Genomic DNA, 18147 nt, shown 5'->3' with positions numbered 1-18147 from the left:
GTTATTATTAATAATGTAATAATATATACAATTAAATATTTTAAATATGAGATAAGAACAAAATACTAAACTTGGATAAGGTATTTTTCTGACGAATTTATTTGGCAAAAACTACAAACTAGAGCCACAGCAATAAAGCATACATTGACTACAACAATTATATAATTATATCATATTTAGTATATTATTGCTTCCTTAGGCATTTTAAAGAACAAGATCACGTATCCACCCCCACTGACGGACAAGAACATGAAGAATCGCTTGAGAGAGAAGCTGAGTGACTACAACCCACCGCAGATCCCCCGCAAGACTCCGTCGGTGGAGTCAAACGAGGGCCTTCTCTCAGGAACCGAGGCCATCAGCACCGTCATCAAGCCACCTCCATTACCGCCCCAGCCTGCACCAAACGGGATCACTGTGGAGCTCAGCACGAGCCCCGTCACCCTGGCGGACGAAGACTTTGATTCCGAGTGAGTTGGATGTCAAACGCTGATTATTCAAATTGATTTAGTCATGTTCTGAATGTAACACCTCTCTGTATTCCTCTTGTTAGTGGCAGCAATGAAACTTCAATCTGAGTCTTCATCCTGAAGGACGTTGAATGAACTGGAAAAGGGCTTGAAGAATCAGTGTCTGTCTCCCTACTAGTGTTAAGACACAACATGGTCCTGCTCTGAAATAATATTTCCGTAGGATCATTTAATAAAATGGAGTTTGGGTGCTCGGTATCCCAGCATTCCAAAGCACTACGTTGGCCACGTTCTACTAGACGAGGACAGAAACATTTTCTGCCATCGAAATGGATAAAGTTGATCTGGAGCTACAAAAATAAAGACTGATATTAATAAGCTTTTGTACAGTTTATTCCAGAATTCATCAACATATGACTTATGATGTGTAAGTAATGTTTATAGTTACATTTTGTATTTTAGACGTAATAGGGTTATTTGTAAAATTGTAAATTAGGATTTCATTGTGATGCCAATACTGAATATTTATGTTTACGATTTTTGTTTATCGTGGTATTTTTTTTACAGCACTGTTTTGAATGTGTATATGTTTTTTTATATATTGTGCATTTTTAAGAACTACCAGTTGTAGCTTAATTTGTAAATTTGTTGAAGTTTTCTTTTTTCCCCAGTCATGTTTCATGAATTATTAGTATGCAAATGCCCATCATACACATTGTCTGTCATTGGGTTCTGTATTGGGTTCAATGGGCTGTGATTTTTACAGTGATTACCTCTGACAGTATTTTAAAGCTTATGTTCAGCATGTCTTAATGTCTCTGCCAGTGCTGTGCATAGAAAAACAGTGTTTTATTACGGTTGCTCTGCATTTAAATTACCAACAGAGAATCAAAGGATTCCTAAAGTGCCTGTCTATTATAAAGCTCTGCCAAACCTCTTGTGTAAATAATATATAGACTGAGAAATTCAGGGACTAGTTTTTACTCGTGTTAAAGGTCAATGTACGTGAAAGTGATGTCAAGTCAGTAACCATAATCTGTAATAATGTAGAAGCATTTCTTGATCTGAATAGTCCTTAAGTGAAATAACGTTATCATCACATTAAATGTGTATCCATGAAATACCTCCGTTACTTTTCAAAGCTCGTAGATATTAGATACCAGCATGTAAAATAAGGTATTTATATTTGTACTATTCGCACTGATAATACATTTGAATGTTGTAAATAAATGAATTTAAAAGATGTAATTAAAACTTTGTAGGAATTTGCTTTTTTTACCTGTTTGATGCCAATGTGACATTTCCTTCAATTGCCTCACAATATAAAGTGTGATTAATTCATAAAATGTGTTATTTGCGACAGTTCAGATGTTCAAACGTGAACACATTGAACTGTCGTTGAGCGCCACCTAGTGGAGACACAATCATCCAGCGATCTAGGGTAACTGCAGTGCAAACACCCCAAAAACGAGTCAAACCAGACCTGTTACATATCTGTCTAGACTTATAATCACGCCGAAACACGTCCTCTTAAAAAAAACAGATGAAATTAACTCCCCTCGCGTTTTTTTCACCTTCGTATGCGTAGCCTATATGACGCATAAACTTTAAGCATGGATTGACAGAGTTATGGGATTAATGTCCTCACTTGTTGAGACACAGAAGTCCCTCTGTTGTTGCCCTATTTAAATATTCCAAATACAAAGACTAATTTAATCACGCTGACTTCACCCACGAAGAAGAAATATCTGAGTGCGTTTTTGCCTGATAAGAGACGACTGTCAATTATCGGCCCCTTTAAGAGCGTCTGTCGCTGTCATTGACGAAATTTCCTGGTGTGAAGTGAGTCTCGCTGGATATCAACAACATATGGAAACAGACCCCCAAATTATGATTTGCGGTTTGAATGCGATTCTAACCCGAAATAAGACTGTAAAAAACATCTGACAGCTAAGGGAGATCATTGGTAGCTCAATGTGTCTGCTCGGGCATTTTACGCCGGATTTCTCATCGAGCTGCTGGTAGCAGGTGGCGACGGAGCGGGGCGAAGCTCGAATATTCATGCCTTCCTGTTAATGAAACTTAATTACGGATTCCGTGCGAGGTGGGTAAGAAACTTTCTACCCCTTTCTGGTTGTTAATCCCGCGGCGGGCGGGGCGCGTGTAATGTATCAGACTGAAGAAGCTTTTGTTACATTGTTGCGTTTCGAATCCTCAAACTCATAACAGAGCGCGCGGCTCGCGAGCGAACGTGCCACATTGTTTTGTGCAGCTGCTGCACGTTTTCTTGACTTGTTTATTGATGAATAGGTTATGTGGCTTAAAAATGTGACAACCACTCCTTACAGTCAAGACGAGGTAAGAAAGGGATTTTAAATATTTTGTACGTACGCGAAAGCCGCCATTCTACACGGCATCGATCTGTAAGATGTTTCATAGTGACGAAAGGCTTTTTAGGTCAAGGCATTAATCGGCAATCCATTGATGGTGCAGCTGTGTCAACCACCCTCGATGTTTTATTAATGGGATCCAACTTGAACTACACGGCGAGGTGATGAAGATGCTAAACCCTGGAGCAGAACGCTTGGCATTGTGTTATCGAGGATCTTTATTATTGAGGCTAACTGCATACTGCAAACCACGAGGAATAATGCAAAAGGGCGCTAAACATAGCTGACAGATAGGCTACGGTAATAGGCTGCGGAGGTTGTGACAATAGGGGCGGATGGTGTTTGGAGAGAGTATGGGGGAATTGAGATTGCCACAATGCTAGTATAGGAGGATGTAAAAGAAGCACAGAGGAGCACCCTGACCGCTGAAGTCGCCAGTGTCGACCGGGAGACTGAAAGGGGAGTCGCCCGGTGCTGTCAGTACAGAGAAAATAGTTGTTGGTAGTCATGGTGTTTGCTTATGATGTAATTGTGGGTGCTAATGCGGAATTACAAAAGAATGGCCTCTTGAATATAGAATACAACACTCATAGAAGGTTGTTTTGCTTTCTTTTGTAAAAGCATTTCGTCATGCTAGTACTTTGTCGTTTCCAGCTAACGAGGAACATTCTCTAAATGTTGGCTAATGTTCTGGCAAGGTTCTTAGAACGTTGTTTAGCTTCTCTCAAAGTTATGAAAAGAGAATCTTGTTGTAACGTTAGGCTATTAGAACGTTTGTTATCCAGTCTTTAAAGGGACAGTTCACCCTAAAATGACCCTCACCCTCAAGCCATCCTAGGTGTATATGACATTCTTTCTTTCTGATGAACACAGCTCAATTTTTAATGAGTTAAATTAAAAAATGTCCTGGCTAATCCAAGCTTTATAATGGCAGTGAATGGCAGCCCAAAATTTGAAGCCCCCCCAAAAGTGCATCCATTATAAAAGTAATCCACACAGCTTCAGTGGGTTAATAAAGGACTCCTTAAGCAAATTGGTGGGTTTGTGTAAGAAAAATATCCATATTTACATCTTTATAAAGTAAAATATCTAGTTTCTGGCAGACCGCCTTCCGTGTTCAACTTGCAAAGGAAGTGTAACGCCTCTCGCAGTTCAAAGCGCTTGCACTACATCCAACGTCATATGTCGAGCCAGTTAAGCTTTTTTTGTAAGTTGAATATGGAAAGTGGTCTGGTGGGAGCTACGTATTTTTCTTTATATAGTTAAATATGGATATTGTTCTTACACAAATGCATAATTTGCTACAGAAGGCCTTTAAGCCCCTGGAGTCCTGTGGAGTATGTTTATAATGGATGGATGCACTTTTTTAGGCTACAACTTTTGGGCTGCCATTTACTGCCATTATAATGCTTGGATTAGCCAGGACATTTTTTTTATATAACTGATTGTATTTCTTACCGAATGTATCCCTGGGTGAATATTTTAATAATAACATAAGCGCAGTGGAATAATAAAAAAGGGATCAATAGGATTCATATTCAAAATGGTAAGAATGCACTGCTTTGTTTACGGTTTGTGTATCTGCAGCCTGCAGCGTCAGTTTCCCTTTTGAATGATGAATATAGATGAAAATTTCTACAGAAACAGACAGTTGTCTCATTTACACGCAGGCATAGAACGCACATGCTAGTTGACAGTCGGCGGTATTTCTCTCGGTGTGTTCAAGTGCAGCTTTTTTTGCTCCGCTTCTATGGCGTCAGTTTGGTGTGTTTTGGAGACGTCACCTTTAGTGTGTCACAATTTTTGTTTGGTTCTCCTATTTTTTTGGGGTGTAATGTATGACATCATTGAGTTTAATGTTGCTGTTTGATCATAAAATAATATCTACAAGGGTACAAAGCTCAGTCCATTTCAAATTCTCTTTAACAGAAAAAACTTTTCAGGAATTACAGCAGAAGGTTGGGACTACAACAAGCTTTTTCCAGATCTTGTGAAGTCACAATGTCACTCATTTAAATGATCCCCTTCCACGGAATACACAAAAACGGGACGAGGCCTGGTTAAAGGGATAGTTCACCCAAAAATGAAAATTTGATGTTTATCTGTTTACCCCCTGGGCATCCAAGATGTAGGTGTGTTTATTTCTTCAGTAGAACACAAATGAAGATTTTGGCTTGTATAATGCATGTCAATGGGGTGTATTTCTATAAGTCACTATGAGAGTAAAAAACACAGACATACGAATACAAATTAAACCCTGTGGCTTGTGGCAACACATTGATGTCTGAAGACCCGAAACGATTATGACCTTCTTCTGAGGAAGTATTGGCGTTGGGAATAGATGAGATTCGTCTGCTATGAGGTAAAAAAATAACACTGATACTGATCAGTTTCGTGTCTTAAGACATCAATGTGTTGCCATCATAGGTGGACAGTAACTAATACATTTACTTGAGTACTGTACTTAAGTACACTTTTTGAGAATCTGTACTTTACTGGAGTATTATTTTTTCTGGATACTTTTACTTTACTACATTTGAAAGACAAATATCGTACTTTTTACTCCACTACATTTCTATCTAGGTCGAAAGTCGTTTCTAAAGCGGCTCTGAAAGTCGGAGGATGATTTTTTCCATCTTTAAACGTTTTTTTGGTGTTGTTGTTTCAGACAGTCTGTCAGGAATCACTCTTATAGGGGCATATACATTTTCCCAACTTTTTTTGAACACTGATCAGTTCATAGCAAAATGGAAGAAGACGGTTCTTAGGCACAAGTGTGTGCACCCATAGCCATACTTTGAAAGTATGTTTCAGTTACAAGATTAGTTAAAAAAAAATCAAGATTAGTTTAGTTGGCATACACTTGGTGCATGTCTTATAAAATATTAACAATATAAACATCTGGGTGAAAGAGAAGAGGAAAGTTGGGAGAATATCAGATGTGTATCAGTGTATTGGATCCGTGCATTTGGCCTTAAAGTGACATCAGCTTTGTAACTTATATACAAGTATTTAAATTAGTTTAGTCATATGCTAGTACGTCAGATGGAGCATCACTGAATGACTTAAACCATGATGACAGTGTGCATTTATACAACATTAATAAAATAATGCATTGGCATAAAGGAAATTTACTTTGATACTTAAGTACTTTTAAAAACAAATACTTCTGTACTTTTACTTGAGTAAAAATCAATTTTTACAACTTTCACTTGTAACGGAGTAATATTTGACCAGTAGTACTTTCACTTTTACTCTTACTCAAGTAATAAAGTTGTTTACTTTGTCCACCTCTGGTTGCCATGAACCACAGGGTTTAATATGGATATGTTTTGTACTCTCATAGTGGTAAGATTCTTTTGGAATCTTAATTAAGCCCTTTATATTGTTAAATCCCATAGATATAGGAATCTCAATGCGTCTAAATTGCTGAATATGCCAAAACTTTTTTTTAGATGAATATTGTCATTTTGATCCCCCCTCTACAAAATAGTGGATTACTCAATTAATATTTTGGATTTCATCACTATTTATGTTTGTCTTTCTTCGGATTATTATTATTATTATTTATTTTTACAAAATCAAACTTTTGAGTCGGGGAAGTTTCCAAAATTGGTTGATTTGGCAGAGAATTATAATAATTAAAGCCAAAAGGTGCCTTGAGATTTGTTGCACCTAGTGTCATTTTTAGGTATGCTGTTAAATTATAAAAGAGAGCAAAGCAAGTATTACTTTAGGCATGATGTAGTACTCTTTCAAAAAACTTTTATAGCAAGAGGTCATGATTAGTTTTGATATTTAACACCCTGTCATATTTTCTCATAAAATGCTGTGTTCTAATGAGTTTAAACAACTGACAAATCTAGATATGTGTGATTAAATGTCTTCCGCAGATATTTCCGTTTCCCTCATGAGAGCTGCATGAAACGTCTGCTTATTGTCAAAAAAGTCCCTTTCTAATTCACAGGAAGCCAATTTCTGTCTACTTAAGAACAAGACGGTTGGTTTTAAACCTCAGTCCTGTCATTATCATGTACAGCATGTTGTCTGAGCTCTGGAAGTGAAATTAGAACTCGGTTGGAGGTTTTGAGTGTCTAGGCACGCATACAACCACTTTGTTTCCAGGCCTGCTTTGTTTGCTGTAAGGTCAACTAACTGCAGGGAATGCAGAGTTTGGAACACCAATAGCTTTATTTTGTGCCCCAATGTGGGCCTTTGGCTCCTGGAGAGTTTGTTTTTTGTTTTTTTGTATATATATAATCCAGTCACATGTTGCAAAGCTGTGTTGGTGTTTTAGCCTCAATATTCCTGGGGAAATTTTGTGGATGCACAAAGACATTTAAGACATTGCCTGAAGATGAGCATAATAGTTAATGACCTGCTTCTTTCCATGAGTTTAAAAGCAGAAATGTCATGTTTCCATTAGGTGCAACTAGCACATAATGAGATTAAAGATTAATAATTAATAAAGCAATTAATATTATGCCATTATTTACTCACTCATTTTAATCTAAACCTGTATGACTTACTTTCTTCAGTGAAACACAGAAGGAAACATTTTGAATAACATGCTGGTTGCTTTTTTCTGTAGAGTTAGTCCATGGTGAGTGATCTTTCAAGCTTCAAAAAGAATGCAAAAGCCCCATAAATTATCACAAATGTGTTTTTCCCATAGACTGAATGAATAAATAAAATAAAAAAATGAATGTGAAGTTAGACACATCACATTATAATGCAGATTATGAACATTTGAACAATTTTCTTAATTACATTTAACAGTGTAAAAAAATGAGTTTTTAAAAATTATTTTTAGTTTTAAAATACCTTTGCCATTATGTAACACTCTCTTAATCTTAGTGGAAATGAGCATGTGCGCATGTTAAATATCCAATGCTGACCTATATGTACAATATTTAGAGATTCTTTTGAGTCAAATCTTTTCAACAAATCGGTCAGTTCAGTTCGCAAATCCTGTCTGAATGATTCATTTACAAGTCATACGGGTTTGTAATGGCATGGAGGTGAGCATCTTATTTACTTATCCATTTTAGATAGTTTTGAATAGTCCTAATACACTTCTACAATAAAAACTGGACACAGGTCTCACTATGTGCCAAAACGACAGCGAGGATCATGGGGCCTCTACCTCTGACCCACATACTGTACAGAAGAGGGTGCTGGCCCACACTAGTCCCACATCAGCTGATCTCTTTGAGATTGTAGCATTTTCTCACAGAGAGTTCAAGCGGCCCAGTTCACAGACCAGAGAGACTTATATTGTGTAAGCGGGTGTCTGTCAGTTGCACATTATTCCTGAGCTAAGAATGTCTGGCTTTGTCTTACTCCGCTTCTGGATTTCACTTGGACAATAAGATGAAGTATGTTTAACGTTCTTAATGAGGGAATATTCATATCATGGTACTTTCCATATTCAGTATGCGCAATGAACATAATGAAAAGCCAGGACTTTATGTTTTATGTCACAATGACTTAGTAGCTGTTTTGTCCCTACAGGGTTGCCAGCCGCCATGTTAAGATAAAGACACAGATCTCTGTGTTGAACATGCTAAAGCGATTGGATAAGATAAGGTTCAGAGGACCGAAGCGCGATGAGTTCCTGGACCTTGCCGAGTCCCCCAACGCATCTGACAGTGAATGTAATGACGACATCCCAGTAAAACACAGAAGCTCCATCAAAGACACGGAAGAGCAGCAAAACCCTGTAAGTGACATTCCTTCATTTGGGGGAATATCAAGGGAGAATCTGTCAGAAAGTGCTGAACACATTTCTCTGTAGAAAAATGTGGAGATGCGATATGATTGTAAATCAGCCGTTTCAAAATGGTGTAGACCTCTATTTTGAAGATTTCACAACACTAGTCATAAAAAAAAACATTCATATCAAACACAACAACAAAACATAATTTTAGAAATGTTATTCTAAAGCAAAAAAATGCCATATAAAGATTAACATTTACATATCATTGCTGTTGGATGGAAACCTTGTATCTCCAAAAATGCTACTTTTCAGGAAATGGAGGAAAAAACATTGTATTTCTTTAATACAGTTAAACACTGTGTTGTCAAAGTTGCTATTGTGGCTTTATATATGGCCAGAGTTCTGATTTTATTTTTTTTATTTTTTATTTTTTTTGTGACCAGCAGCAATTTTTTTTTTTTAACCTTCAATATAATGTCCGTATCTGAGGCCTATATAATGTTTATTGTAGCGCTTACTTTTTTCTGTTACAATCCTCTACAATGTGAGTAAATTGTCACTCTGGGCAACAAAATATCTATTATTAGCCATTGGCTAATAAATGCTTAGATTTTACTTGCATGTGTGTTAGATGCTAAAAATAAGTTTAGCATATATATATAAATAATATTTATTTCACTCACTCACTGGACACAGAGAAACAAAGTTTCGCTTTCTGTCAAGTAGTGCTGCAACGACGCGTCGACGTCATCGATGACGTCGACTACGGAAATACGTCGACGTTCGTGAAATGCGTCGACGCGTCGTGTCAGACGTTCATCTCGCGTAATGTTGGCTTCTGCTCCTGGTTCTATCACAAAAACCTAGACCGCGAATATCAAAAGTATGGGAATACTTTAAACAGAGGCCAAACAGTGTTTCCCACACATAGACTAATTTGTGGCGGACTGCCACATAATCAATAACGGCCACCACATTCGTCATTCATTCATTTTTACGCTATTTAAAAGACGCACGCATATTCGTTTAGCTGCATTTCCTTAAGTTCTCTCTCCGTCCTTTTGCGCGTCTACTCACACACACACACACGCGTTGCATTCGACCGTAAAACAAGTTTTATTGCATTTTGGCGCATTTAGTATGACATAGCTTTTAAAACCAGAGCAGTTGAATAACAGAGTTGCGACAAGCCTTCATCACGCGGCAGCGCGCGGTCACGGCGCTCATATAATTCTAAACAAACCAGCGCGGTGTCAATCAATACAGACCAGTGTTTCCCAACCGGGATCCCGAGCAAAAGTTGCGGGGACGCACTTACACTTCGGTTCATCTCGCATCTGATGACGCATCTTTAATATGGGTTGTAACTTGAAAATAATGCTGTATGTATGTTTCTGTCGATGGATACACGTGCTGACTCCTCAGGTAGACTACAACAACAGCGATAATAAAAGAAAAACGTGGGCAAAACGGTCTCTCTTTGTAAACTTTATAAAACGCATGCGAGTGCTGCTGTACGTCCGAATATTAGCAGTCATTTTCACCGTCATCACCCCCGTGTAGCCAGGAGACGCGAATGAGAAGATCTGTCTTTGTGCACTCGTCCCAAAGCGTGCAAATATTGAGTTATCTTTCAAATCCTGTGCTTAAACGGACAAACTCACAAAAAGTATGTCAAAATGTCATAGCCTACTCTATGCCTTAAGTGAACTTTATACAGAAAATACGACGACTATCCGTGGGTCTTAAAGGGGCAGTAGCCTTCACTGCTGTCTGTTTAATGTCAAACAAAAGATAAAGACACCACTCACTGCTCCTGACTGAATAGCTTTTGTAAGTTTAATAAGGATTATTTTTTAATTTTAAACAGTTAAATGTGTGGTTATTTTACTTTTGATTACTTCATTCCATTTCTCTACCTAAAAACTAATGTTAGACCTACCTGAAAATCCTGAAAAGCATTGTTTATTTTGTTCTCATCTTTGCTCAATAGTATTTATTTGTGCTGCTGCTTCTATTTAAGTGATCTGTTCTTATTTTCTTTATTTTCATTTGACAGTAGTCCTTTTTCCCCTGAACATAGCAAATACCGAACTGTACTGAAACGTGAACCTAAAACCGTGATACAAAGTGAACTGTGAGCAGTCTGTACTGTTACACCTCTAGCGTAACTTATGTGAGGGGGTGCCACAGAATTTGGAAAAATTTCAAAGGGTAAAAAATTAATCGTTAGATTAGTCGACTAATCGAAAAAATAATCGTTAGATTAGTCGACAGAAAAAATAATCGTTAGTTGCAGCTCTACTGTCAAGTGATCTGTCTGTTTCCATTCAGCTAAACGGATGTGAGTGTACCTGTCTCTGACATACTGTAAACTGTAGTGTGAAGTCGCTTTGGTGACAGCGTCTCTCTGTCTCTGTCTCTGTCTCTTGCTTCATGTAAACCATATTCTTTGTTGTATTTTTCTATCAAAACAATTTTTCCTTTCAAAAAGAGTTTATTTTAAATGATCCAGCTTTTAAGAACAAGCAGAAGGTATGCTGGTTTTTCCGGTAGTGGGCGGGACTAATGCGAAAAAGCCAATCTAATTGGTTGGTTATCAGCTATTACCTGTTTTGATGTCAGCAAACAAGTACGTGCCAACGCAGGCTAATAAACTTGATTAATATCCATGAACCCAGCAGCTCATGTGTCTTTAGTGCCGTGTATATTGTTATTAGTAGTAGAATTAGTAATAGTATTATCTTATTAATAATTATTACTATTATAATTTTTTACAGAAACTGAATTACCAACAATATCTTAGGCACGTGTGTATGTGTGTGTTAGGTCTGTCAAAGGATTAAACAATATATAATATATAGATGTATATTTGAATACACAGACATGCATATATTTAAGAAATATGTACACAATGTGTATATATACATGTATATAATGTATATACATTTCTTAAATATATACATGCATGTGCATATTTATATCAAAATAATAATTATACATTCTATACTTTTATTTTGAATGCAATTAATCAATTTGACAGCACTAAATGCATATCAGTCTGGTGAGAAATAATGTACTAGCAAATGGCAATTATGTTGCCAAGGTATTTGTAGAGGGTTGTGTTATTTGCCCAAAATCTCATGTGACAAAAAATATATAATATAATATAATATAAACACACACACACACTCACCTAAAGGATTATTAGGAATACCATACTAATACTGTGTTTGATCCCCTTTCACCCTCAGAACTGCCTTAATTCTACGTGGCATTGATTCAACAAGTGGCTGAAAATATTCTTTAGAAATGTTTCTCCCATATTGATAGAATGGCATCTTACAGTTGATGGAGATTGCACATCCAGGTCACAACGCTCCCATTCCAATTGCATTAATAAGAAATTTAACTGGTGTTCCTAATAATCCTTTAGGTGTGAGTGTGTGTGTTCCTTGTTTTGCAATACTTGTAACACAAATGTCCTCACTTATATAGTAAAATATGAAAATGACTCACTAGTGAGGACATTGAACTGGTCCTCACTAGTTAAAAAGGCTTATAAATCGGCCAAAACAAGTTTTTATTTAAATCTATTGTTCTGCAGATGTTTCTGGGATGGGTAGGTTTAGGGATAGGGGTTGGGTTAAGGGATAGAAAGTAGCATTAACCTGACATAAAATCAATGAAAGTCTATGTAATGTCCTCACTAATATAGTGAAACAAACGTGTGTGTGCATTTACATATACTAGGGATGCAACAATACAATTAGTCCATGGTTCAATACATACCTCGGTTTTTAACCACAGTTTTTTGGTCCGGTTTTTTTGCTATTCTATTCTTAGGCGTCAGGAACAGAAAAAGTTAAAGGGTAACTAAACCCCTGTTCACAGCCTAACTCCGCCCTCTGGCAATATTTGAAAAATGCTGCAAAAGTGGGCAGAGCCCAGCGGAGAGAGAGGGGACGAGACGAGGGCGGCGCTGAGCGGGGGGCGTGCACCTGAGACCCGTAGTGACAACTTGTTTGACAGCTGTCAGACTCGCAAAGATTGATAGTGACTGGAGTGAGGACAGTAGTTTTGCAACAGAGCGGTCATCTAAAGTAGAGGACTTCTCTCCACCACCTTCACCTGAAGTGGAGGAGGGTGAAATGTCTGTAGACACAGAGTTTGTTGGCTCAAACTGCTTTAACTCCCGATGCATACGATGCTTTCATTCATTCATTCATTCATGCTAGCGAAGCAGCAGCGCAAGAGAGAATGAGATCACTAACTAATCTATGAACACTGAACAGCCATATCCTTATACTGAATGCCACTAAAAAAAAATCACAGGACCAATAAGTTCAAAACTAATAGCCTATTACAACAGATTTCCTCATATTAAATATTCCTCATGCATTAAATAAATGTTAGACTACATACGCCCGCAGTCTAGCACGTTACGGATTTGTTGTTCGTTACCACGGCAACCATTTGCGTGTCAGGGTTTGTCTGAAAGCGTCTGAGGTATGAAAATTATCTGTAGACATGACAGGTGGCAAAACTATCAGAAGAAAAGCTTAACATGTACTTACAACTGCATTATATATCTGTATTTTCTTAATTAGGATGTTGAAAGCAAGTGAAGAGAAAGTTTCATTCATAATGTTTCTACTTCATTTAACATGAGCGCTCATACTGGACTGAAGCCGTTCTCATCATGTGATCACGGAAAACATTTCTCAGGGCGTGGTGAGCTCGTGCCAGGGGCGTGGATAGTGAGCCGTTGGAAGTACAAACCTACGTAACGAAGTACCATAACGTCCAATAGGAAAATTCAACTGCAGTAGCCACCGTTCAACCTTAAGAGGGCAGCACTAAGACGTTTTTATACCATATATTATAGAATTTAAACACTTTAAACCCAACTGTCAAAACATTTACTCGACTCAATGAACAATAATAATAAAGCTCCATTCTTGCAGATCATTAACTAAAAAAAGTTGTTCTAGGGTTTAGTTACCCTTTAAGGAGAGAGAATTTTTTTATTGCAATTTTTTTTTTTTTTTTTTACTTAAAAGACTTGAAAACCCTTACTTAAAGGGATACTTCACCGGTTTTAATATTAAACTATGTTATTCCCTTAACTTAAACGAGTTGATACATACCTCTCTCATCTGAGTGCGTGCACTTAATCACTCTGACGCGCGGTAACATTCTGATAGCATTTAGCTTAGCCCACTAAGCCCAGCTCATTCACTATGGTACCAAACAGAGATCAAGTTAGAAGCGACCAAACACCTCCACGTTTTCCCTGTTTAAATACAGTTACACGAATAGTTGAACGATCAATTATGTTGACAAAATAAAACATGCCGCTTTTCTAAGCGGATTAAAAAGGAGAACTATAATGTATAATGCATATGATTGGATATTTGCTCATATCAGTGCATAGACTCACAGGCACACTCAAATAAACGGAGAGGAATATTTCAAACAGAGGGAAATGGCAATAATTAATTAAATGCAAAACCGAAAAAAACACAATTCACCACCGCGTATTGAACCATAAATGCCGTACCAAACGGTTCAATATTATATTGTGTATTGTGACATCCCTAATATATATACTCACATAAAAGATTATTAGGAACACCTGTTTAGTTTCTCATTAATGCAATTACTGTAGCCAATCAACCAATGGCAACACATGGCAGATGATTCAATGCATTTAGGGGTGTGGTCTTGGTCAAGACAATCTCCTGAACTCTAAACTGAATGTCAGAATGGGAAAAAGAGGTGATTTAAGCAATTTGAGCGTGGCATAGTTGTTGGTGCCAGACGGGCCGGTCTGAGTATTTCACAATCTGCGCAGTTACTGGGATTTTCACAAACAACCGTTTCTAGGGTTTACAAAGAATGGTGTGAAAAGGGAAAAGCATCCAGTATGCAGCAGTCCTGTGGGCGAAAATGCCTTGTTGATGCTAGAGGTCAGAGGAGAATGGGCTGACTGATTTAAGCTGATAGAAGAGCAACTTTGACTGAAATAACCACTCGTTACAACCGAGGTATGCCCCAGAAAACCCCATCGGGTACCACTCATCTCCACTACAAATAGGAAAAAAGGCTACAATTTGCATGAGCTCACCAAAGGCTGCTGGTGGTGGTGTAATGGTGTGGGGGGATGTTTTCTTGGCACACTTAAGGCCCCTTAGTGCCAATTGGGCATCGTTTAAATGCCACAGACTACCTGAGCATTATGTCTGACCATGTCAATCCCTTTATGACCACCATCCTCTGATTGCTACTTCCAGCAGGATAATGCACCATGTCACAAAGCTTGAATCATTTCAAATTGGTTTCTTGAACATGACAATGAGTTCACTGTACTAAAATGGCCCCCACAGTCACCAGATCTCAACCCAATAGAGCATCTTTGGGATGTGGTGGAAGGGGAGCTTCGTGCCCTGGATGTGTATGCCACAAATCTCCATCAACTGTAAGATGCTATCCTGTCAATATGGGCCAACATTTCTAAACAATGCTTTCAGCACCTTGTTGAATCAATGCCACGTAGAATTAAGGCAGTTCTGAAGGCGAAAAGGGGGTCAAACACAGTATTAGTATGGTGTTCCTAATAATCCTTTACACTGTACACAGTACACACACACACACACACACACACACACATATATATATATATATATATATATGAGAGAGAGAGAGAGAGAGAGAGAGATAGATAGATATTTCCTAAGTAAACACTGTACTTATTCAAAGAACCTGTTCTTTATTTACCAATGCACTTCAAACAAGTAGAGATGGTGCAAACTTTGTGCACCACTTTGTTCAAGATTGAGTCAGGCAGAGTTATGAGGCGTTACTGACAGTTTGATGTTCCAATGGAGTTACAAGGTTTAGTCGCTCTTTTTAATTTCATTGGTTAAACAGTAAAACTGACAGTAACACTGGTCATGTATTTTTAACATCCTTTTACCCCCCCATCCCCCCCCCCCCCCCGAAGCAAGGAATGATAAAGAAATCTGCTTTATGTATTTACAGTAGGAGTTCATGTACAACTGTTGCATGGTAGCCCATAAACGTCTACTGTAAATGCCTAACAAATGTTTATTTTTGTGTTATTTAAGTAGAAATGTATTGGATAAATGTTTTTAACTGAATATTTAACAAATTTTCATGAATACTTATATTCATTATAGTAAAATAGCATTATTAATAATGGTAATAAAACACATATTCCCCATCACTTGCTTCCAGCCTGTATTTAGTTCCCGTTCTTTGCTTTGCATGAAGAGGCTGTCAGCCAAATTCCCAGAGGACTTTCAGCCCAAACATCCATTTGCTTCACTGTATTTCTTTCAGTATATATGACCTCTTCCTGTTGTTGCAGCTGAGATTTCCCTCCATCGTTCACACCCAGACTTCCTAGTACTTCTAAGGCCCTAGTCTTAGAAAAAAATAGTTTCTTTGTAAGCTGCAGTATCTTTTCTTGTTGACGTTTGTTACGGATGCCACCCTGTGTTCAGCACTGACATTTTGTTTTACATGAAATACAATTTTTTTTTAAAAACTGATCGGAAAGCACATTTTGAGAAAATGATGTTAAGAGCGTTCGAATAGGTCAGTCTCGTCTGAGCACATTTTCAAAGAAATTGCATTTGCTGCTTATAATTTGATAAGCACAGGAAAGCTCACCTAAGAGATCTGCTGTGTCTCTGCAAGCTTATGAGCTGGTCACCATGGTTACAGCTGCCGCACTGGCGTCCGGTTGGTGACTAAAGCCGTGATTTGTAGAATCCTGGTTATGCTGAACTTCTAAGACGATGCTGTAACGTCTCTGGCAGGCTGGAGCACAGATCTGTAAAATGTCTTTAATGGGAACCCTAATGGACACTCATTTATTAGACCATAACGTAGCCATAATCTGTGTTGCTCGGGCAAAAAAATTGTTTTTTTTTTCTATAATTCACTGATCAATTTGGAGATTTGGTGCTATTCGGCTTTTCATATCACGTTGGCTCAGACTAGTGAAAAGAAAACATCCAAAATAATTAGTGGGTGTTTTGCACTTTATCTATTTGTGTCTGTAGATGGCAATGCATGTTTAATTAGATCATTTCTCATTTGCCTATTTATAACATTTCAGTAAACAAAACAAAAAAAGAGTTTGCAATTCTTAAACTGGGAAATATTGGTGCTGGATATTCTTTTTTCCCCCTATTAACCTGGTGTCTTAATTGAGAGTGAGCCTTCATGAACTTCTCATAATTTCTCCTACTGATTTTTCTCCAGGCTGGTTCAGGGACTCTCGCCATGTCTGCTGCTCCCATCCAGGACTACAAATTGTGTGATTCCGACCGACTCAATGAGGTCAAAGGTCACCTGGAGATAGCCTTACTGGAAAAGCACTTTCTTCGTGAGTAACCCAGAAAAATGTCCTATTTAACATGGTTACATCATTCTAAATGCTCCCCTGAAAAAAATGCTCTTTACTCTCTTCCCTACTCTTACGGGTTTTGCAGTTCTTTTCTTTGGGATTTCATAAGTTTTTAAGCCTGAAGTCTATTCTAACACTTTGCAAGTTTTATCTCTACCTACTGTCTGCATAGTCAGCAGTCTTTTAAGGAAGCGGTCATGGAACTGGTTACATTGACAGTCGACTCATTGAAAGTGGAAGAGGTGAACCGTAATGGCTAGCACCCACTTTCAGCAATTCTGTTAGGCTTGCACCTAATTAATATTCATGAGCCGTGCTGCGATTTTTATATTAATTCACATATAATAAAATAGTATATGAATTTTTTCAGTTTTAATATTTAAATATTATATACCTAAGGCCACACCTTTTAATACATTGAAATGCTTTACCTAATTAATATTGATGAGCCAGGCTGTGATTCATTATTTATTAAAAAGGTAATAATACAATATTATATACTTCTAATGCAATTATAGTCTGTTATATTTATAAATATTTAAAGATTATAGTTTTATTAAAGTATATTATTGTTAAAAATATTTACTCTTAATGCAATTCTAATATGCATTTCATTTGAATTATTTAATCAAATGCAAGTCTGTTTGTAATCAGCATTTCATTCAACACTGTTCATCTATTATGGATTTATTTTCCACTGAGCTTGCTTCAATGAATTTAGGGATTGCATACTTACAACCACACCTATGATACCTTCATTTTTATCTCTTTTTTTTTTTTTTTTTTTTTTTTTTTTTTTTTACTGGATATCCAGAATTTGTTAGAAACAGCTCTTCAGGGAAAAGTGATTTGTCCTCACAGGCCTCCAGATCTGCAATATATCTCAAGCTAAATGGGCAATGGCTCACTGTGTCTGTGGATTTATCACCCTTGGCAGTGGAGTGAGATCATTCTCATTAGGACGGGAGCTGCCTGCACCTTACAGCGATTAAACCCACTATGTATACTGCTGATCCCGTTCACCTGTGGCACTTTTCAATTAGTGAGACTCTCTCAGAAGCAGAGATTAGCCCTCCACTGGGGTACACACACACACACACACACACACACACACACACACACACACAC

At 37.6% G+C, this 18147-nt stretch overlaps 2 protein-coding genes across 6 annotated transcripts in view; both read left to right on the top strand.

Moving 5' to 3' along the window:
* The window catches only part of celsr1b (cadherin EGF LAG seven-pass G-type receptor 1b), a 53490-nt gene extending 51751 nt beyond the window's left edge, over window positions 1-1739 (top strand). The window contains exons 34-35 of the mRNA XM_067436328.1: window positions 200-470; window positions 554-1739. Coding sequence (XP_067292429.1) covers window positions 200-470; window positions 554-578 — 296 coding nt within the window. The 3' untranslated portion in view covers window positions 579-1739. The remainder of the gene's footprint in view (window positions 1-199; window positions 471-553) is intronic.
* A 522-nt stretch (window positions 1740-2261) lies between these two features.
* gramd4b (GRAM domain containing 4b) overlaps window positions 2262-18147 on the top strand; it is a 36512-nt gene continuing 20626 nt past the window's right edge. For 2 of the 5 annotated variants that reach the window (XM_067435791.1, XM_067435789.1), the window contains exons 1-3: window positions 2262-2574; window positions 8375-8582; window positions 16875-16998. In XM_067435791.1, coding sequence (XP_067291892.1) covers window positions 2546-2574; window positions 8375-8582; window positions 16875-16998 — 361 coding nt within the window. In that variant the 5' untranslated portion in view covers window positions 2262-2545. Of the gene's footprint in view, window positions 2579-2647; window positions 2829-8374; window positions 8583-16874; window positions 16999-18147 lie in introns of those variants that run through there. The other 3 variants (XM_067435793.1, XM_067435790.1, XM_067435792.1) reach the window with 3 other exon arrangements.

The sequence above is a fragment of the Pseudorasbora parva genome, chromosome 25 (assembly GCF_024679245.1).
Source record: "Pseudorasbora parva isolate DD20220531a chromosome 25, ASM2467924v1, whole genome shotgun sequence".
Classification (NCBI taxonomy): Eukaryota; Metazoa; Chordata; class Actinopteri; order Cypriniformes; family Gobionidae; genus Pseudorasbora; species Pseudorasbora parva.
Note: the sequence above shows the minus strand (reverse complement) of the source record. Positions and strands in the feature narration are given on the sequence as shown.